Source organism: Equus asinus, chromosome 24 (genome assembly GCF_041296235.1).
Source record: "Equus asinus isolate D_3611 breed Donkey chromosome 24, EquAss-T2T_v2, whole genome shotgun sequence".
In the NCBI taxonomy this organism is placed as follows: domain Eukaryota; kingdom Metazoa; phylum Chordata; class Mammalia; order Perissodactyla; family Equidae; genus Equus; species Equus asinus.
The window spans coordinates 18,718,189-18,742,185 of record NC_091813.1 but is presented as its reverse complement, the minus strand read 5'-3'; the positions used below and the strand labels follow the sequence as shown (position 1 = coordinate 18,742,185).

The following is a 23,997-nucleotide window of genomic DNA, read 5'->3' as shown; positions in this document are numbered from 1 at the left end:
GAGTTTTGGGGTTGAGTTCAGGCTCTTCCGTTTCCAAGCTGTGTTATCTTAAGTAAGTTACCTCGTATCCCTGAACTTTAGGTTCTTCTTTAGTAAGTTATGGTGAATATGTACTTCATAGGGTTGTTAGGAAGTTCCAATAAGGTAATGTTAAATAATATTAAAGAAGTTTTTAACACAATTGAGTATTATATGTGTATTTATTATTATTGTTGTTGTCGTTGTGATTACGTGGTTTTGTGAAAGTATGTTATGTACAGTCAATCACCAGATAGTTCTACAATTATATTTCATGCTATTTCATGCTAATATACTTATTCCTTAAAGCACAGGAATTCATATGAATCATTCTCTGGTTCTGGGCCTGTTGTAATCTAACACCCTGGCAGCTCATTTACAATACACTTACCATTTCTAAGCATAAATGCACACTGGATTGATAATTATTTCTCCAAGCTATAGTTGGAGTTGGTAATTTAATTTAATGCAGGCTCTTAACTGCAGGATTTATATTATATGTGTCAGCTTAAACACACACCCAGAGACACACTCACACCGTGACAGAATTGCCCACTCTCACAAATTCATCCTTATAAAGCTTCCCCTCTCCAAGGGCAAAGCTCAAGGGGACTCTCACCAGGACCAGATGTTCTCTGAAGGAGAGTTGTACGGTTTGACTTCCTTTTAGTTCTTTAAGAGGTACAGCTCTCGTTTATATCAAAATAAATTCTGGAAGTGAAGGAGAAGATCACAAAAAGCAAATATATTTGCTCTTTCCACCTTACTAAACTCCATTGAATTTATTAAGCATTTTTAAAAGGTCAAGTTGTCATTCCCATTTATCAAATTAAAACATAGTTCCTGGGGCCAGCCTGGTGGGGCAGTGATTAAGTTCTATATGCTCCGCTTTGGTGGCCCAGGGTTTGTGGGTTTGGATGGATCCCAGGTGCAGACTTACACCACTCATCAAGCCATGCTGTGGTAGCGACCTATATGCAAAATAGAGGAAGATGCGTACAGATATTGGCTCAGGGCCACTCTTCCTCAAGCAAAAAGAGGAAGACTGGCAACAGGTGTTAGCTCAGGGCCAATCTTCCTCACCAAAAAACAACAACAACAACAACAATCCAAAATATATAGTTCCTTAGTTTTAGCACATAGAATTGACTATAAGTCTGAAGACATAGAATATACAATTTACCAATTAAGGGTTCACTTCAGGGTTTATCTCTTATTAAGTGTAAAAGGACACCTAATTTGCAGTGTGACTCCAGTATTCCTTCAGCACTAATTATAACATTTATATGCCAGTTGTCAGGTGTGTCTTGGAAGCAATAAAATAATAATCATGCCTTTGTATATAATGACTTCTTTTGTTTTTATAGAAAAGCGCCTTAATTAGGAGACAGGATTTTCCCTTGGTTCCAAGGATAGAAACGTGGTGGGGGCATGATGACAGGAACGAGATCTGAAGTTCACCAGGACCCAAGACAGATTTTCTCAGCCTGTGCCTCTCTCTGGTAATACACATGCCCATTTCTAGGCATCTTCCACTGTCCTTTTCTTGCTAAAGAGTGGTTTTCTGTACTCTACTTCCCCACTGACATGTCTCTTTCTCAGCTTCCTCAGGGTGGGATCCTTCAACCTAAGGGTCTACATGGTATGACAAAGAAGCAGCCACCATTGACTGAGCTTTCTGCCCTTTGATCCAATTACAAACTCCTGGGAGAGGAGCTCTCATTACCTAGCCCAGTCTTTTCTTTACTGGTCCTTGTGTAAACTGCCCAATGGGCTGCAGCCATGGGACAAGGACCTAAAGTGCAGACGTGACTCCAGGGGCAGTGGTGGCAGTTCTTAGAGAAGGGGGCTTGGGCAGGATAATCACCCCCAAAAGCAATAACGTAAAAAGATTTTAATCATAGAAACACTCTACTGTTGTCACAGAAATATCAGTGTGCAGAGACTCAGGTTTACAAAAATCCGGATTTAGTTTTTGTTTCTTTTTAAAGCTTGGCACCTGAGCTAACAACTGTTGCCAATCTTCTGGGGTTTTTTTTCTGCTTTTTCTCCCCAAATCCTCCCAGTACATAGTTGTATATTTTAGTTGTGGGTCCTTCTAGTTGTGGCATGTAGGATGCCACCTCAACACGGCCTAAGGAGTGGTATCATGTCTGCGCCCAGGATCCGAACCAGCGAAACCCCTGGCCACTGAAGCAGAGTGCGCGAACTTAACCACTCAGCCATGGGGCCGGCCCCTAGGTTTGGTTTATGTCCTTAGTTTTATGCCTTGACCAAGTCTGTGAACATTATTTTAGCCAATCCTTTATAGTACTTGAGATAGTTATTTAAAGGAATTCTGTGGGTGAATCTTTTTAAAAACATGCAGCAGCATGCCTTTATGGAGCATCCCTTCATAAGTACCCTATTTGACTTATAGACTTTCCTATGGTAGATTAGTACAACAGTCAACAAAGAATTGACTTCACATTGTTAGAATAGATACTTTATAGAGTTTTATGGTTCCTTAAGCCATGGGATCTGTCTATTTGGTCATAAATTTGGGGTGCTCGCTCCTTCCTTTAGTCTATATCTGCTTGTATACAGTCTGTATACAGAACTGTTATCTTAATTTTAAAATAAGCACAGAAAAGAACTTGAAGTGTTAGAAGAACTGAAAGAAGGAGAATGTGACTGGAGTCCAGCGAGCAAGGGCAGAGTGACGCATGCACATAAACATCAAGAAAGAATCAAGACAGATATCAAGAAAGCTCTTTATGAATGCTGTGATTTTTGTTTTCAGTGTATGAATTTGCTGTTTTTAGCAGACGTCACTAAAGACCAGTGCAATTTACAAAACTCACTCTCAAGGTATTCCATGACTCATTAAGTTAGTAATGCTTTCTCAGAATGGAGGAAAATCCGTATAAGGTGCAGTTAGACCCCCAGGTCTCCTTCCCTCCCTGGAGACCAGGTGACTTTCCCCAATGTAGGAGACAAGCCATTGATATTCAGGGAAACTGAATCTGCCATGCTCTGAACTTCTCTACACAAGACACAGCAACATATGTGTGTGATGAAATTAAAAAAGAAAACTACAAGAAACAGAGACAATGCAGGGAGGAATAGAAGACACAAACAAAAGCAACTATTGTAACTGAAATCCTCAGAATTACAAGAAATAGTGGATCCACTGCAAACAAAAACAAAGCAAAAATATGATGCTCATGTAAAGAAACAGAATCAGAAAAAGCTCTTGGAAATAAAAATAAAATCATTTAAAAAAATTAAGCCATTTTTGAGAAAATCCCTGGATAAACAGAATCAAAAGATAAAGAAATGGAAATAGAAGAAAAGAGGCCAGAAAATTAAATAATCATAGATTGCATAAAGAAAGAGCAGAGAAAGCAGACATTGAGAAATTACTGAAGAAATAGAACTCAAAAACTCATCCTAGAACTGGAGTACAAAGGCCTCTAGCGTAAAAGAATCCAGCAAGAGCCCAGCGAGAAAGGACTCACATCAAAGCACATTTTTATGAACTTTCAGAACATCTGGAAAAAGCAGAGGATCCCAAAACTTTCCAAAGAAAGAATTAAAATGAAAAAAAGAAAAAGTAAACATATTTACCCACAAAGACTCCAGAATCAGAATGGACTTAAAATTATTGAAGGAAACACTGGTGTTAAAATGTTAGAGAGACAGCTTAAAATTCAAAAGGAGCATAGTTTTCGACTTACAATTGTATACTCAGCCAAACTATTATTCAAGTATGTGTATAGAATAAATATATTTCAAGAATGTAAAAAATAATTCTTGATTCTTGTGCTCTTTCTTTTCCAGCTTCATTGAGGTATGATTGACAGATAAAAATGATATGTGTTTTGGTTGTACAATGTGATTTTTTTAAACATGTACAATGTGATGATTTAATACACGTATACATTAGTTACTGCAGAATAAGCTTCAGCAAAATGAGAGGAAAAAAAAGTAAATGACAACATGGAACCCAGGGAAAGGAAGTTCGACTCCTGAAGGAAGTCCTTCTTTCCTGCCTGTCCGCCTGCCTTCCTTTTCTTTTTCTCTCCTTCCTCATTTTCTTTTTCTTTTTAGCTTAAAAATGGCACCAGATTTTAAATCCCATAAACTGGAATCTGTAGATGTTTACAACTGTTATGCAGTGGCAATTCCCTTTGTCCAAAATAACTTTTGGCATCCTATCTTTAATGAGTCGTATGGTTATTGACAGAGATGATCCCAAGAGTGGTGTGGTTAGGGAGAAAAATGCAGAAGAGAACAGGTGAACTGATTAAGGATATAAAGAAAGCAAGCAGAGAACTTCAGGAAGCAAAATGAAAGTCAGAATAGTGTGTTGTCCCCTAGAAAGATATGAATGGAATTAAAGCTTGGTGGGAAAGTTTGAACTCTTAGCTTGCAAAACATTCTCAAAGCTATCAAAATATTTCATGCTTTCTTTAGAATTTCTGCATCATCTCTTCAGAACCATGAGTATAAATTAATTTCAAATACACTGAGAAGAGGTTGAGAAAAATTTGCTGTAACAAACAACTTTACTGCATATGAGAGAAATAATTTTAGAAGGAAATTGGCAATTATTTTGTCATAAATCGCCACTCAGGTCTATGCTTAGCCTGTTTTTGTGTGCATTATTCTTTAGGTCATATTGAATAAAATAGTAAAGTAAATCAGTTCTTTAGCACACTATACCAGATATTATATCTTTATCAATTACATTTCCACTGGGAAACATCACATTTGTCCCATTTCACTGTATTTTTATACCAGTACTTTGATGAAAAGGACCAAATGGGAGAAATTGGTGGGTACTACAAGAAACTAAAAGCAAAGGGTCTGTGGGCTGAGTAACTGTTCCCCCGTGATAATATTATGATATGTGTTATCTGTCTCTATGGATATAGTCGAGTATATGAGGATTAACTGTTAGTGATATGTTTCTTAAACACACTTAGAAAGTTAGACATTTGAGAGACACTGATACCTGTGTCAGACAGCCTGTACTAGCTGCCACTCCACGCAAGGGGGAGAGGCCTGCTTGACTCGTTAGCATCCAATGAGTGGGCGGGAAGAATTCTAAAGTCTTTTTATTCTCTCCCCTCCCCAACTGTCCTGAGATATCCTTGTTTTCCTTTCCTGTCTTACTTCTCTATATTTTCTTTTTTCTCAACTTTAACAAGTAGAGTATGTTCAGATCTCTCTGTGATCTGCACACTATGTTCGATGCGCAGCTAAAGTCTGCCTTCACTTAAGACTGCAAGGAAATGACACTTGCAAGATTGCAAGTTTTGAGCCAAATTACACAGTGAGTGCCATTTCTTAAAGAAATAAGCTTGAGAGGTTTATGTGAGTAAATCTCTCTGAGCCAACAGCTAAACAGTTATTTGGAGTGCTCTGAAAAATCTTCCTCCTTTCTTTGTTTAAGGAAAAAGCTATTAAAGAGATTAATAAACAGTGGTGAATGTTGTTCTATTCAGAAGATTTATTCAATTATACTCCATTTTTCTCCTTCCACCTGGCTGAGCTGGAGGTTTTTGTATTTACTTTTCTGAGTCTAAGTATACACGCACAAGATGTTACAACCTAGAAAAGGAAAAGATGAGAAATATCTAAAGAGCCTTTATGAAAATCAACACAAAGTTGAAACTGAGCTAACAGTTTTGAGTGTTGAAAATTCCATGGGTTGGTTTGTGTGTGTGAGTATATTATTAGAGGAAATTTCACGTGCTTTTTTCTTCCACCGGTTGGGTTTGTATATGGCTCATTTATGTATGCTGTGAGGTGTGGCGGGAGGCTGGATGTTGTGTGCCTACCTATGAATGAAGAGAGTGGCCCACTTGAATGTTGAATATCCCATTGGCTATGTACTATTTCAAGCATTTTTATCTTTGACTGCAGATGGTTTAGATCTGCTGTTTTTCTCTGCCTTTCAAATTCCTCAAAGTTGTTACGTCTCAGAAGTTCTTTCTCAAATTTTCCCTATTTTGTTCGTTATATTTGCTAATAGTGCAGATAGTGTCATATTTCCGTTGCTAACACATGTCTTTCAAATGGTCAAGTTTAGAGTTGGTTTAGATTGCAAATATTTGAAATATAATTGATATATTGTGAGAGATAAGAGGTACCAAATTTCAACTTTAAAGCTTTACTAAAAGAAATACACAATAATTTCTGTCACCCATTGTAATAATAGACTCAGTGAAAGAAATTATTGAAAAAGAAAGTAAATATATAAGAAGATATTAAAAGGGAAAGTTGGTGACAAAGATAAAAGATGAGCTCAACGAGAATTGGTTTGAATAAAGAATAGAAACAAATTTTACTCTATTAGAGGAGGAAGACTCGAAAGAACAGTTGGACTTGGAGAGAAAATTTAAAGTGTGGAGGAACTGAGTTGAAGAAGTTTATGTTTAAGGCTCTTATCTGTTCACAATCATCCTCTCCCCTCCCCCCCAAGCATTATTATTACTCTACAAACTTGATTAGTTTCTTCATACCATCTACTACTACCTGAAATTATTTTGTTCTGAGTGTTCCTTTAGTTGTTTGATATCCACTGGCACCTCTAGAATGTAGGCTCCATGAGATTAAGACACTTGTCTATCTTGTTCCTACCACATATTTAGTATGTGCCTGGCATACAGTAGGTGCTCAATAAACATTTAAATGAAACGACATTGTCAATAAACCTTCATATGAGAACAAAGGCGGAGCATGTTAGGAGAATAACAAGTTTTGGAGCATACACTGTAGTGAATGATCTATCTAATATTCATGGCATTCATTACAGCTAGTATTTATTGAGTACCTATTATGTGCCATGAACTAGGCAAAATAATTTGTGTAAAGTCTAATATTCATAATCACCTATGAGAAAACTTTTCTATACCCAGCTTAGAGTGAAGAAACTAAAGCTTAGAAATATGTTTGAATTTAGAAAGCTGGTAATTAGTTTGGCCATGTGTTGATTTTTATTCAGCTACAGATAAGTAAACAGATTTTGAACAGGATTTATGTCCCAGTTTTTGTTAAAAACATAAACTTTTAAAGGATTCACTTGCCTGGTAAAACAGTTTTCTCCATTTATTTCAGACAATCTTGAAGCTGGAGTGGAAAGAACAGTGTTCCCAGGATTGCAGGTAAGCAAGAACAGGACATGGTGGGAGACTGTTGGGACCAGGTAGGTGAGAGGTTCAAAGTCTCAAGTACAACTGCAAATAGTCACAGTGACTAGACTTCGGGTCTAGACCGAGTAAGAAGACAAACAAACCTAGGAATGGACCAATGGACTGGTGCTATTTGAGAATATGTCAGCGGGAAAGAGTGATCAAGTGAGGTTAAGTCATTGTTTCCTCACTTCTCATTGACTTTCTAGCTTGACTTTAGTCCTCATTACCCTATGAAACAATATTTTCCGTTGTTTCCATTATGACATGAGAACATTTCCTCATAATTTGCTTCTTTTCCATCGTCTTCATATGGAATATCTCTACAGAATTAAACCCTGCTGATTGTACACTTCTGGAAAGTCTTCTCTTGATTTATGTGGTGCTGCAGTCTATTGACTTGACTCCTGTTTCTGACTACTCTCTTCACCCTGGCCTCTCTTTCTTCATCACCCCTTAAAATGTAAGCATTTGACAGAGTTGGTGATTTCTTCTGATTCTGTGCTTATTTTCTGGGAGTTATCTATTCTGAAGATGTCACCATGTCAGACATGGTTGCTCCAATCTCCAAGTACCACTAAACATCTCCATATGGATATCTTGCTAATAATTCAAACTCACGTCCATCCAAAACCAAATCCATTTTTCTCTTGACTTTCATACTCCCATATTCCAAGCCAGCTTCTCCTATATATCCTGAGTTGATGATTGCCTTGGTTACCTAGGGCAGAAAGCTCAGAGTAACTCCTGACTTTTCCCTTCTTCACTATCCAATCCCTTATTGAGATCACTTGAGTCCTCCCTGAAGTATCTCTTGTATACACTTCTTTTCCTCTGTTTTTAAGATTACCTATCTTGTATTGTTGCATTAGCTCCCAACCCGTCTCCTTGTTTCCAAAGATTTCCCTTGGCAATCCATTATTTCTGACACCCTCCATACACACACAGAGGCATCTTTCTTACAAAAATAAGTCTTAAATGCTTCTTATTGCCTACCAAATAAAGTGAAAGTTCTTTAACATTGTATTCAGAACCTTAAACTAGTTTTCTGTGGTTTTCCTTTCCAGGCTCATTTCTTTTCACTACACTTTTTGTCCTAGACTCTCCTTTCAAACCCTCCAAGAACTATTCTATAATTAATCTTGGACATGCCCTGAATTTTTCTTCAGCTGAGCATTTGCTCTTGAGTTTCCTTTCATTGTATTTCTCTTAGACTTTCCCTGTGAACCATCACTGCCCATTATTCCAGATCCAGCTTATCACTTCTTCCTTGAAATCACGATCCATCCCCATTTCTATCGATGACATCACTACTCTTTCCAGATGCCATGGCATTTTGTTTATACATTTTACGGCAGTTTTATTAGAGAGATAGTCAGTTTAGTAGTGATAAAGAAGGTCAGCTCAAGGATCAGGCTTACTTGTTCTGTCACCTCTGGCAAATCACGTAATCTCTTTCTCAGTTCCTTTATCTGTAAAAATAAGATTATTAACATCTACTTCATTGAGAGATAATGCATGGAAAACTTTTAGAGGAGCGACTAGGTCCACGTAAGTGTTGAACCTGTGCTATTTATCATCATTATCATCATCGTCATCATCGCTATTTGTATTATCGCCATTTGAATAGATGAGCATCTGTGTTTCCCCATAGACTTTGAGCTCCTTGAGGCTAGAGAATATATTTTCTTTATCTTGTGTCCTAAACCATAGCACAGATGCATGAAACAAACCTTTTAAAAAATTTAATAAAAATAATAAAAGCAAGGATCTCAAAGAGCAGCTAATCTGAAACTTATCTATATGACTTTTTAATCCATGATGCCGACAACTTGGATGCCTTGCAAAATGAGGTTATATTCCATTATCAGAAGCTGAGAGGTGGTAAGGTTAATAGTTCAGAAACATGCTTAATTTCAAGAATAAAACATCTAGAGATTAGAAGTTTGTATTTGATAAATACCTCCAGTTCCCCTCCCCCCAAAAGTTTATAAATTTGAATGTGTGAAAGTTTTGGCTTCACTTGGGTTAAAAAGTATATTACAAAGATGCTATAAAGTAGCTCTCCCTTAAGGTATAAAATTTTGGATGTTTGCATGCTTTCTTTTGACACATCCAAGATGGCACAAAAACCAAACGTTAATCTATTTTGGGATGATTCTGGGCATAAATAAATAGTGAAATGGGCTTGAATTAAAACAGCTCAAAGGCAAGCATGCTAACAGAAATCATCTGGGTCATATGCTTCTATTGCAACAATGAATGTGATAATAATTACAAAAATATTTCTAGAATTCTATGTTACCTAGGACAGAGGCAAAAAATCATCCCTTTCTCTCCTCTTTGTCATTATGGCTTTTCTCTTCCGTGTTATTGAAAAAAGATTCTACTCTCTTTTGCAGACATCTATTAAAAATGTAAGCACATGTTTTCTAAAATAGAGATTTGTAATAGAGATGTCAAACCTACTTTCCATGGCAATAACCCGAATGACATTAATGTGACATTCTAATGCCTCTCATGCTAACTTCCACTAAGACAGTATAATCTATGAAAATTCATAAAAAATGAAAACATGTTTCTTGAAATATGTGCTCCTACAGCTTCTTTTTGACATCTTTTCCCAGTCATTAGATTTGTAGATATTTGAGATGTAACATTGCCTATATTCCTTTTTTTTTTTTTACTACCTGATAAGCATATTTTTGGCGAGGAAGATTGGCCCTGAGCTAACATCTGTTGCCAGTCTTCCTCTTTTTTTTCTCCCCAAAGCCCCAGTACATAATTGTAGGTCATTCTCTAGTTCTTCTATGTGGGATGCCACCACAGCATGGCTTGATGAGTGATGTGTAGGTCCACGCCCAGGATCTGAACTGGCAAACTCTGGGCCACTGAAGCAGAGTGTGTGAACTTAACCACTTGGCCATGGGGCCGGCCCCCGCCTACATTCTTTTTATTCAGTTTGTGACTCTGTCAAAAGTCTTATGCATGAGATGATTGGTAATCCAAGTGTGTTTTCAATATTTTTTCTATTGTTATTAAAATTAATGATACCTAGCTTATCAAGGGTGATGTTTTATAAATGTACAGTCAGATATCAGTGAAAAAGACTAATAGTGAATTATAAATGGAAATCAATCTCAACATGAATTAATAAGCTGTAAGAAATTGATTTTTATTTCTGTTGCTACTTCATTACACACATTAATGCCTTAAAGGAAAAGCTATTCCATGTTCCCTAAGATCTAGCTGAAACATTTGTCAAGACAGGTCATATTAAAAAATCCTTTGAGATCTTCACTAGTCTTGTTTTAATATAATTTTGGCCAGATATCACTTAAATTTTTTTTTTTCTAATTTGGGTTTGGGTTTAATAATTCAATGTCATTTGAACAATAGACAACTCAACTCATATCTGACTAATATTTTTTTCTTGCTTTTATTGAAGGTACTTGGGGGCAGCTGTGAAGTACCCTAAGAGTCTTATATAGAGATAATAAGATTGTCTTTTGAGAATTAAATTATAAAATCAATACATAGTGGATCAGAGCAGAGATATGTAGTCATTTGGAAAAAAAATAGATTCACTTGCAGGGTCAGTGCAAGGCTTGACTGAATACATAAATAAATCTAAAGGAGAAATAATAGTCACTGGGGACATTCTGCAAAAAGATCAGGAAAAGCTGACCCAGAGGAGCAAACATGGGCTATGTCTAAGCACAGAAAGGACATATTGGCCAATGGCTTTATTGTGGAGAGCCATGCTTCAGGCTGTTACTTGAATTATGTAACTCACTTTTGTTGTTATTCTGTTCTCACCAAGGACCCTTCCCATGAAAGATTAACTTTCCTTGAGGGTCTGCCTTTGGGAGAGAGAGCTGCTTGTGCTGATGTGAGTGTTTAAGGAATTATAGGAAAACAATATTTCTATTTACAAATTGGAATTCTAATTTTATGTCTCATTCTCTATTAGGTGAATGAAGCCCACCCCCTAAAAGATGAATTGACTCTCAATGTGATAACATTTAGTGGGTTTTTCCCAGCTTTATTAAGATATAATTGACATGTAACATTGTATAAGTTTATTATGTGCAGCATGATAATTTGATACATATATATTGTGAAACAGTTACCACAGTAAGTTTAGTTAACACATCTGTTACCTCACATAGTTACCATTTGTGAGTGTGTGTGGTGAGAACTTTTAAATTACTCTCTTAGCAGCTTTCAAGTATACAATACAGTATTGTTAACTATAGTCACTATCCTGTACATCAGATCCTTAGAACTTATTCATCTTATTACTTGAAGCTTGTACTATTTGACCACCTTCACCCATTTCCCCTACCACCACCCCCTACTCCTGTCGGCCACCAATCTACTCTATTTGTATGAGTTTTTTTTTTTAGATTCCATATATAAATGAGATCATACAGTATCTGTCTTTCTCTGACATTTCACTTAGCATAATTCCCTCAAGTTTCATGCATGTTGTCACAAATGACAAGGTTTCCTTCTTTTTTATGGCTGAATACCATTCCATAGTATATATACACACCAAATTTTCTTTATCCATTCATCTGTCACTGGACATTTAGGTTTATCCATATCTTGGTTATTGTGAATAAGCCGTGATGAACATGGGGGAGCAGATATCTCTTCAAGATTCTTATTTCATTTCCCTTTGGCTATACGCCAAGCAGTGGAATTTCTGGATCATATGGTAGCTCTATTTTTAATTCTTTGAGGAGCCTTCATACTCTTTTCCATAGTGGCTGCACCAATTTACACTCCCACCAACAGCACAAGGGTTTCCTTTTCTCCACACCCTCAGCAACACTTCTTATCTCTTATCAATTTGACAATAGTCATCCCAACAGATGTGAGGTGATATCTCATTGTGGTTTTGATGTGCATTTCCCTATGATTACTGATACTGAGGATCTTTTTGTGTTTCTGTAGGCCGTTTATATATCTCCTTTGGAAAAATGTTCATGCAGATCCTTTACTCATTTCTTAATTGGGTTATTTGTTTTTTGCTATTAGTTGTCTGACTTCTTCAAATATTTTGGATATTATGCCCTTACCAGATATTTGATTTGCAAATATTTTCTCTCATTTCAATTAAGTTGCCTCTTTATTGATTGTTCCCTTTGCTGTGCAGAAGATGTTTAGTTTGATATAGTCCCACTTGTTTTTGCTTTCGCTGCTTGTGCTTTTGGTAGCATAGCCAACAACTCATTGCCAAGATAAATGTTGAGGAGATTTTCCCCTATGTTTTCTTCTAGAAGTTTTATGGTTTCAGGTCTTACACTTAAGTCTTTAATCCATTTTGAGTTAATTTTTATGAGTGCTGTAAGATGGGAGTACAGTTTCATTTTTTTGCATATGAATATCCAGTTTCTCAACATCAGTTTTTGAAGAGACTATCTTTTCCCCATTGCGTATTCTTGGTTCCCCTGTCAAATATTAGTTGACCATATATCCTTGGGTTTATTTCTGGGCTCTTGACTCTTTTTCATTGGTCTATGTGTTGATTTTTATGTCAGTACCAATACTACTGTGATTATTATAGCTTTGCAGTATAGTTTGAAATCAGGAAGTGTGATGACTCTAGCTTTTTTCTTCTTTCTCAAGATTGCTTTGGCTATGCAGGGTCTTTTGTGGTTCCATACAAATTTTAGGACTCTTTTTTGTATTTCTGTAAAATATGCCATTGGAATTTTGATAAGGATTGCATTGAACCTAAGATGACTTTTGGTAGTGTGGTCATTTTAACAATATTAATTCTTCTAATCCATGAATACAAGATATCTTTCCATTTATTCGTGTCTTCTTCAATTTCTTTCATCGGTGTTTTATAGTTTTGAGTGTATAGATCTTTCACCTCCTTGGTTAAATTTATTCCTAGTATTTTATTCTGTTTGATACTATTGTAAATGAGAATATTTTCTTTATTTCTTTTTCAGATAGTTCATTGTTAGTGTATAGAAATGCAACTGATTTTTGTATGTTGATTTTTATGTCCTGCAAACTTAATTTGTTTTAGTTGTAACAGTTTTTTTTTTTTGATGGAATCTTTAGGGCTTTCTGTATATAAGATCATGTCATCTGCAAACAGAGATAATTTTACTTCTTTTTTTCTGATTTGGGAGCCTTTTATTTGTTTTTCTTTCCTGATTGCTCTGAATAGGGCTTCTGGTACTATGTTGAATAGGAGTGGTAAGAGTGGGCACCCTTATCTTCTTCCTGATATTAGAAGAAAAACTTTCAACCTTTCACCATTGAGTATGATATTGGCTGTGGATGACATTTAGTTTTAAGTTTATGTTTTGATGGCTAGAACCTATTGCTTGATGATTTTACCACCATAAATGCAACTCTGAGACTAAAGAGAGTGACAGAGAGAGACAGAGAGAGACAGAGAGAGAGAGAGAGAGAGAGAGAGGAGAAAAAGAGAGCACTTCTCTCCTGATGAGGCTCAACTACACTATTTCCTTTGAAACTTTTCCACATAAAACTACCGTGGAACTTCTTGTTCTGGCTTGGGAAATGTTACTCAAATCTAGGGCTAAACTCTACGTCATGTTATACTTTTGCTGTAATCAATTCTTTTATCTAGGTGATAGATCAGCAGTTTATTCAATGATGTAATAATGAGGTGGGCTATAACAGAGTACTTATAATGGTTTTCATCTTCACTTAAAGTATTTTTTTGTATATATGTTGGGATGTAATCAATAAAAGTAAAAACCCTCCATATGGAAAAGCCTCTTACTTTTGGTTAGTATTTTAGAGTTTGTAAAGTAATTTCATGTTAATTCTTTCTTGATCCTTTCAATAAGTATGTGAATTATACAGGGAAAGTATTGTTATTTTCAATTAGAAAACTGTGGCTTAGAGAGTTTAATCGACTCCTAAGATCAGATGACTAAGAAATGGCAGCTGAAACAAGCAGATATGCCTCCAAACACTAGTCCAGGGCTCTTCCAATTGTATTCCTCTGCCTTACATATAGAATTAAAGACACTTTTTAAAAAGATTCCCCAAACTAAAGATTAAATAAAACCTGTTTTTACAAAATGTCCCTATATTTGACTAAACTGTGGTAAGAGGAAAAAGATGATTTATAATTCATTCATGAAATTTTTATCATGCTCCTCCCGTGTGTTAGACGTTGAGCTACAAGTTCAGTGAGATACAAGAAAGGTAGGGTTCCTGGTTTGGTAAAACCAACAGTTTAGTGAGGAAGACAGTCAAACAAATGACTGTGATCGTGATTGTGGTAACAGACTAGGGGCTTGAGATACCTTCCCTGGGGAGTGACATTGAGACGGAGGCCTGTTGGAGAGAAAGTTAGCCAGACACAGGACATGAGTGAGGAGGGAGTCTCCTTATATAGAAACCATATCAAGTTTAACTTAATCATCTTAAATAAAAACAGAGAAAATTGAGTTCTTCTGACAACAGCTTTTTGTCCACATCCAGATTCTGACAGGAGAGAGATGGAGGGTGAGAGGAAGAAGGCAAGAGATGCCTTCTTTAAATGCTTTAAATGAGCTGATCCTCGGTAATTAATTACTATGGCTTCTTGGTTCTCATTATCTTAGTTTAGCTGAAAATTTGAAGACAAAAAGCCACACAAGATTTGGGGATGTCTAGTAGGATATTGTGTCGCAGTAAAAACGATTAGTTAGAGGTCCAAACCGATTGTATTAATAAGCCACTTAATCTTTCGTGACAGACAAGAGAAGCCACAAAGGACTAGAGTTCTACGAACTTCAGTTTCAAGTTTTCAAAAGTTCATCAGTGAAGCAAGAAATTGAAAGGCAAGGTGGAAAATTATTTTATTCAGAGGTCTCAGTTATTGTTAATCTACATTCGTGGTTACTGTGTACTAATCCTTCTCGTTGGCATGAGGAAAATTCTGAAGGAGTCCCCACAGAGGGATAATAATAAGCATCAGCGTGAAAAAACAGAACTAACCAGAAATTACTTTGAAAATAAAATTTTGACCATGAGAGACTGAATAGCTTTCATTAAAAGTGAAAAATAAATAGAGCCCAAACCTTGAATAACTAGAAGCTTAGGGAATGGGTTTTTTATTAAAAATATTTAAAATATAAACTCAGCTTTTTTTTTTTTTTGAGGAAGATTAGCCCTGAACTAACATCTGCTGCCAATCCTCCTCTTTTTGCTGAGGAAGACTGGCCCCAAGCTAACATCCGTGCCCATCTTCCTCTACTGTATGTGTGGGACGCCTGCCACAGCATAGCTTGCCAAGCAGGGCATCAGTCTGCACCCAGGATCCAAACTGGTGAACCCCAGGCCACTGAAGCTGAACATGAGAACTTAACCGCTGCATCACCAAGAGGCCCCCTCACCTTTTTTTTTAATGAGGAAGATCAGCCCTTAGCTAACATCTGTCACCAATCTTCCTCTTTTTGCTTGAGGAAGATTGTTGCTGAGCTTGCCTCTGTGCCAATCTTCCTCTATATTGTATGTGGGACACTGCCACAGCATGGCTTGATGAGTGGTGTGTAGGTCTGTGCCTGGCATCTGAACTCGCAAACCCTGGGCCACTGACGGGGAGCACATGAACTTCACCATTATGCCAATGGGCCAACTCCTAAAGTCACCTTTTTAAAAAAGATCTTTTTATGCTTGTGTTCTTTTCTGATTATAATAATATGTGCTTGTGTTAGAAAGTTGGAAAATTAAAATGTTTTTTTGTTACATAGATGAAACAATAATATCTAGTGATTAAGTTAAAGTAATTCAACAACCAGGTACCAATTACATTTTAATGTATTTCCTTCATGTCCCTTAAGAATGTGTATACATAATTAAATATATGAGAAAAATTGGCTGTGTATGACTTTTCAGATTGTTGTCAGTTATATTATGAACATTTCCACATGATATTAACTGTTTTTGAATTTTTAAATTTTTATTTCTGTATACTGTTTTAACATGTACACGTTATTTAACCATTGTTCGTATGCTAGATATCTTGGGTGTCCTTTTTTGTCATTCTTAAATAACGCTTGAGTAAATAGGCTTGCACAAGGGTCGGATCCTTTTTTTTTTTTTGCATAAATTCCTATAAAGGATTTTTTTTGGAATGTTTAAAATGTATTTTAATACTTATATTTAAAGAGTATGAATGTTTAAAATATATTTCTATGTATTATAAAATTGCATGCTCATATGCCTCATTTGTTTTCCATAACAATTTGTACAAAATTTATATTCATTTCTTTTTATGTCTAAGAATATTGAATGAAAGTCCACATTTCACTACGTCTTATAAACTTTGAAAATTACCTGTTAAATAACTGTGTCTGATAATAATGGTAGACTGAACTGATACGTTTACATCCCTCCTCACCTAAAATCCTTAAACTTGCGGACAATTTGTTTAAAAAAATAATCTATAGCAGCACTGACATAAAAGAAAGGAGGCCATCTGCAGACAAGACATTGGTAGGAATTCCAGAAAATAAGAAAGCAGAGGGCATTGGGATCTCAAAGAAACAAGAGAGGAGAAAAACAGCCCAAAACAATTGGGAAAACTATTTCAGAAGGAGAACAGATTCCAGGGACATTTCAAGCTTAGAGTCAACACATACAGAGGCCAGTATTATGTGTGGAGGAGTTATCAACTTAAAAGACTGCTTGTGTGTTTGCACTCCCATCCCTTGGAGTTCTCCCTAAATGAACTCCCATCCCTGGAAATGAACTAACGTGTCTGGAGTGAGCACCTGGAGTGAATGCTTTGGTCCCAGAGAGAAGTAGAAAGAAAGAACATTTCAGCAGGGAAACAGTTTTAATTGCTCATCCTGAGTAAAGGTCTTCTATTTTGGGAATCAGAGATGTTGGTCTATAGGTTATCTGTCTGCTTCCCTGATGCCCTCCTGTATGCGTGCTCAACTTAGCTACACAGAGATAGCTGATTCCTCCACTCAGAGAGAGGCCTGTTGGACAGCCAGCATATAATATGTGCAGAAGACAAGATACCTATACCAGTTAACTGTGCCAATCAACATGGTCCTTCATTCACAAGTATGTACCACCAACCAAGGATCACCAGATGTTTGAAGAAAACTGATAGCACTTTCCTTTCACCATTGAATTGCCTTGGCAGCTTAGTAGAAAACCAATTGACCTTACTTCTCAACTCTCAATTATGTCCCATTGATCTTTATGTCTACCCTTTCACTAATATCAAACTGTCTTGATAAGTGCAACTTGAAACATTGTAGGGTAAGTGCTCCAACTTTGTTCTTCTTTTAAAACATTCTTTGGCTAGGAATTATGGATTTTCATACAAACTTTTTTTTTTGAGGAAGATTAGCTCTGAGCTAACTGCTGCCAATCCTCTTCTTTTCGCTGAGGAAGATTGGCCCTGAGCTAACATCCGTGCCCATCTTCCTCTACTTTATATGTGGGACGCCTACCACAGCATGGCGTGCCAAGCAGTGCCATGTCTGCACCTGGGATCTGAACCAGTGAACCCTGGACCCCTGAAGCAGAATGTGCACACTTAACCGCTGTGCCATGGGGCTGGCCCCAATTTCATACAAATTTTAAAATCAGCTTGCTAATTTTTACAAAATGTCTGCTGGAATATTTTATTAGGAATGCATTGAATCTATAGATCAATTTGGGAAGAAATGACATACATTGAGTCTTCCAATCCATGAACGTGGTTTATCTCTTTATTTATATCTTCTTTAATTTTTCTCAATAATGTTTTGTAGTTTTCACTGTAGAAGTTTTGGGATCCTTTGGTTAGATTTATTGCCGGGTATTTTATGACTTAGATGTTATTGCAAGTGAAGCTGATTGCCACTTATTTTTTTACTGCCAGTGTATAAAAATACAGTTGATTTTTTTGCATGTTAACATCACCCTGAACTCTTCCAAATCTAGCATTAATTTTAATAATTGTTTTTGTATGGTTTTTGGATTCTTCTACATATACCATCATAGGGACTTAGGGACAGTATTATTTTTTCCTTCTATTCTCTGTGTGTTTCCTTTCTTCTTTCTTCTTCTTCTTTTTTGCTTTATTGCAATTTCTAAGACATTAACTACAATTTGACAAGAGATGGTGAGTGTGAACATCTTGACCTTTGTCCTATGCAGGGGGCACAGGGGAAACACTTTAGTCTTTCACCATTAAGTGTTGTATTAGTTGTAGATGTTTTCATGTGCCCTCTATCAGAATGAAGAAATTTCCTGCTATCCTTAGTTTGTTGAGCATTTTTATTATGACTGGATATCGAATTTTGTGAATTTTAGTCTACTGAAATGGTTATATTATTTATCTTTATTCTGTTAATATATGAATTACATTGATTAATTTTTGAATGTTAAGCCAACTTTGCAGTTGTGGTATAAACCCTACTTGGTTATGTTGTATATATTTGCACATATTGATGGACTGAGTTTACTAATATTTACATAAGAATTTTTGCATCTATGTTCAGAAGAGATATTGGTCTATAGTTTTTTTTGTGAAGACTTCATCAGGTTTGGTATTGGTATTGGAGTTTGTGAAATTTCAGTTGTACATTATTATTGGAGTTTGTGAAATTTCAGTTGTACATATGAAATTTCAGTCATATTTTAGGTGCACCACTTCACCCTTTGTGCTCATCCCCCTACCCCGCTTTCCCCTGGTAACCACTAATCTGTTCTGTTTGTCCCTGTGTTTGTTTATCTTCCACATATGAGTGGAATCATACAGAGTTTGTCTTTCTCTATCTGGCTTATTTCACTTAACATAATACTCTCAAGGTCCATCCATGTTGTTGTGAATGGGATGATTTTGTCCTTTGTTATGGCTGAGTAGTATGTCATTGTATATATATACCATGTCTCCTTTATCCAGTCATCATTCAATGGGCACTTAGGTTGCTTGCATGACTTGGCTGTTGTGAATAATGCTGCAATGAACATAGGGATGCACGAGTCTCTTTGAATTGCTGATTTCGAGCTCTTTGGATAGATACCCAGTAATGGGATGGCTGGGTCATATGGTATTTCTATTTTTAATGTTTTGAGAAATCTCCATATTGTTTTCTATAGTGGCTGCACAAGTTTGCATTCCCACCAGCAGTGTATGAGGGTTCCTTTTTCTCCACAACCTCTCCAACACTTGTTATTTTTTGTCTTGGTTATTTTAGCCATTCCAATGGGTGTGAGGCGATATCTTAGTGTAGTTTTGATTTGCATTTCCCTGATGATCAGTGATGATGAGCATCTTTTCATGTACCTATTGGCAGATAGCCTATATATATATATATATATATATATATATATATATATATCTTCTTTGGAGAAATGTCTGTTTATATCCTCTGTCCATTTTTTGATAAGGTTTTTTAATTTTTTTGTTGTTATGTTGCGTGAGTTCTTTACATGTTATGGAGATTAACCCTTTGTCAGATATACGATTTGCAAATGATTTTTCCCAGTTGGTGGGTTGTATTTTTATTTCAATCCTGTTTTTCCTTGCTTTGTAAAAGATCTTTAATCTGAGGAAGTCCCATTTGTTTATCTTTTCTTTTATTTCCCTTGTCTGAGAAGACGTGGTGTCCGAAAAGATACTTTTAAGACTGATGTCAAAGAGTGTACTGCCTATATTTTCTTCCAGAAGTCTTATGGTTTCAAGTCTTACCTTTAAGTCTTTGATCCATTTTGAGTTTATTTTTGTGAATGACATAAAAGAATAGTCTATTTTCATTCTTTTACATGTGGCTGTCCAGTTTTCCCAACACCATTTCTTGAAGAGACTTTCCTTTCTCCGCTGTATTTTCTCAGCTCCTTTGTCGAAGAGTAGCAGTCCATAGCTGTGTGGTTTTATTTCTGGGCTTTTACTTCCATTGAACAGTGTGCCTGTTTTTATACTGGTAGCCCATTGTTTTTATTATGATAGCTTTGTAGTATATTTTGAAGTCAGGGATTGTGATGCCTCCTGCTGTGTTCTTTTTTCTCAGGTTTGCTTTAGCTATTCGGGGTCTTTTGTTGCCCAATATGAATTTTAGGATTCTTTGTTCTATTTCTGTGAAGAATGTCATTGGGATTCTGATTGGGATTGCATTGAATCTATAGATTGCTTTAGGCAGTATGGACATTTTAACTATGGTTATTCTTCCAATTCATGTGCATGGAACATCTTTCCATCTCTTTTTGTTGTCTTCATCAATTTCTTTCAGGAAGTCTTTTAGTTTCATTGTATAGTTCATTCACTTCCTTGTTAAATTTACCTCAAGGTATTTTATTCTTTTTGTTGCGATTGTGAGTGGGATTGTGTTCCTGAGTTCTATTTCTGTTAGTTTGTTATTAGAGTATAGAAATGCTACGGATGTATGTAAGTTGATTTTGTACCCTGCAAATTTTCTGTAATTGTTGATTACTTCTAGGAGTTTTCTGATGGACTTTTTAGGGTTTTCTATGTATAAGATCACATCATCTGCAAACAGCGAGACTTTCACTTCTTCATTGCCTATTCGGATTCTTTTTATTCCTTTTTTTTTACCTAATTGCCCTGGCCAAAACCTCCAGTACTATGTTGAATAAGAGTGGTTAGAGTGGGCACTCTTATCTTGTTCCTGTTCTCAGAGGGATGGCTTTCAGTTTTTCCCCATTGAGTATGATGTTGGCTGTGGGTTTGTCATATATGGCCTTTATGATGTTTGGGTTCTTTCCTTCTATACCCATTTTATTGAGAATTTTTATCATAAATGGATGTTGGATCTTGTCGAATGCTTTCTCTTCACCTATTGAGATGTTCGTGTGGTTTTTTCCCCTCATTTTGTTAATGTGGTGTATCACATTGACTGACTTGCAGGTGTTGAACCATCCCTGTGTCCCTGGTATGAATCCCACTTGATCGTGGTGTATGATCTTTTTAATGTATTGCTGTATTCAATTTGCCAATATTTTGTTGAGGATTTTTGCATCTATGTTTATCATTGATACTGGCCTGTAATTATCCTTCTTTGCGTTGTCTTTGTCTGGTTTTGGTGTTAGGATGATGTTGGCCTCATAGAATGTGTTAGGAAGTGCTCCATCTTCCTCACTTTCTGGAATAGTTTGAGAAGGATAGGTATTAAATCTTCTTTGAGTATTTCGTAGGATTCTCCAGAGAAGCCATCTGGTCTTGGACTTTTATTTTTGGGGAGATTTTTGAGTAATGTTTCAATCTCTTTCCTTGTGATTGGTCTATTCAGATTCTCTATTTCTTCTTGATTCAGTTTTGGGAGGTTGTAAGAGTCTAAGAATTTATCCCTTTCCTCTAGGTTGTCCAATTTGTTGGCATATAGTTTTTCACAGTATTCTCTTAAAATCTTTTGTATTTCTGTGGTATCTATTGTGATTTCTCCTCTTTCATTTCTGATTTTATTTATTTGTGTCTTCTCTCTTTTTTGCTTAGTGAGCCTGGCTAAGGGTTTGTCAATTTCGTTTTCTCAAAGAACCAGCTCTTTGTTTCATGGATCCTTTCTACTGTCTTTTTTTGTTTCAATTTCATTTATTTCTTCTCTAATTTTTATTATTTCTCTCCTACCAACAGTGGGCTTTGTTTGTTCTTTTTTTCCCGATTCTGTTAGGTGTAGTTTGAGATTGCTTATTTGAGATTTTTCTTGTTTATTGAGGGGAGCCTCTATTGCAATGAATTTCCCTCTTAGGACTGCTTTGACTGCATTTTAAATGAGCTGGTATGGTATCTTTTCACTCTCATTTGTCTCCAGATAATATTTGATTTCTCCTTTGATTTCTTAAGCGATTATTGGTCATTCAGTAACATGTTGTTGCTATTGAAGAAGGGGCCGCATTTTTTCCCCTTTCCCAGCTTTATTCTTGTAATTGATTTCTATTTTCATAGCATTATGGTCAGAAACGATGCTTGATATTATTTCAATCCTTTTAAATTTATTGAGGCTTGCTTTGTTTACCAATATATGGTCTATCCTTAAGAACGTTCCACGTGCAGCAGAGAAGAATTTGTAACCTGCTGTTTTTGGATGAAGTGTTCTATATATATCTATTAAGTCCATCTGGTCTAGTTTTTCATTTAATTCTACAATTTCCTTGTTCACTTTCTCTCTGGATGATCTAACCATTGGTGTTAGTGGGGGTGTTGAGGACCCCTACTATTATTGTATAGTTTTTGGTATATCCTTTTAGTTTTGTTAACAGTTGCTTTACATACTTTGGTGCTCCTGTGTTGGGTGCATATACATTTATAAGTGTTATGTCTTCTTGGTGGAATGTCCCTTTTATCGTTATATACTCCCCCTCTTTGTCTCTCTTTACCTGTTTTGTCTTGAAGTCTACTTTGTCTGATATGTGTGGCAACACCTGCTTTCTTATGTTAGCTATTAGCTTGGAGTATCATCTTCCATCCCTTCACTCTGAGTCTGTGTTGATCTTTGAGGCTGAGGTATGTTTCCTGAAGGCAGCCTATTGTTGGTTCTTGTTTTTTAATCCATCCTGCCACTCTGTGTCTTTTGATTGGATAATTCAATCCCTTTACATTTAGAGTGATTATTTAAATGTGAGTGCCTAATACTGCCAATTTATAGCTCACTTGCTGGTTCTACTGCATTTTCTTTGTTTCTCGTCCCATGTATTTTGGACTACCAATTCAGTTAGGTAGTTTTCTGTGTTGGTTTTCTTTAGTTTTCTCCTTACTTGTAATTTGTGTCTCTGTTATAATTATTGGTTTAGTGGTTACCATGTGGTTTATATAAAACATCTCAAAGATGAGATAGTCCATTTTCTGATAGCCTCTTACTTGCTTAGACTAAGCCAGTTCCATCCCCTTTCTCTTCCCCCTCCAAGTTGTTATTGTCACATGCTTTTTTCTTCTTGTGTTGTTAGTTTGTGGTTAAAATGACACGATTATATTTATTCTTGGGGTTTCTGTTCCCTTTATCTTTAATGTTATACTTAAGCCTTTGCTAACCTGTTCTGATGGAGAGCTGAAATTTTCTGATTTTGTCTTTCTTCTTATCTCCTTGCTCAGGATTTTGTAACCCCTTTTCTTTTTGTTTTTTTTTTTTTTTTCAGGTATGTGGGACTTCCTGAGGATTTCTTTTGTGTGTGGGGGTCTTGTGGTGATGAATTCCCTTAACTTTTGTTCATCTTGGAAAGTTTTTATTTCTCCAACATTTTTGAAGGATATTTTCACTGGATAGAATATTCTTGGATGAAAATTTTTCTCTTTCAGAATTTTGAATATATCATTCCACTTTCTCCTAGCCTGTAAGGTTTCTGCTGAGACATCTGCTGACAGCCTGATAGGGGTTCCTTTGTAGGTTATTTCCTTCTGTCTTTTTGCCATTAATATTTTCTCCTAGTCATTGAGTTTTGCAAGCTTCGCTACTATATGCCTTGGGGTTGTTCTTTTTACATTGATAAAGTTGGAGATCTATCGCCTCTGTCACATGGATTTCCAGTTCCCTCCACAGGTTTGGAAAATCCTCAGCTATTATTTCTTTGAACAAGCTTTCTGCTCCATTCTCCTTCTCTTCTTTCTCTGGATACCTATAATCTTTAGGTTCCATTTCCTAATTGAGTCAGATATTTCTTGGAGAGTTTCTTAATTTCTTTTTAGTCTTAGTTCTCTCTCCTCCTCTATCTGCATCATTTCTATATTCCTATCCTCCAGACTGCTAATTCTGTCCTCCATATTATCAGCCCTACTGTTCAGGGAGTCCAGATTTTTCTTAATCTCCTCCATTGTGTTTTTTATCTGCAACATTTCTGATTGGTTCTTCTTTAT

At 36.2% G+C, this 23,997-nt stretch overlaps 1 protein-coding gene across 1 annotated transcript in view; it reads left to right on the top strand.

The window, feature by feature from the left end:
• Positions 1-23,997, top strand: part of LOC139041791 (tigger transposable element-derived protein 1-like) — a 173,976-nt gene that overhangs the window by 90,538 nt on the left and 59,441 nt on the right. Inside the window, exon 3 of the mRNA XM_070496399.1 lies at positions 7,126-7,172. Coding sequence (XP_070352500.1) covers positions 7,126-7,172 — 47 coding nt within the window. The remainder of the gene's footprint in view (positions 1-7,125; positions 7,173-23,997) is intronic.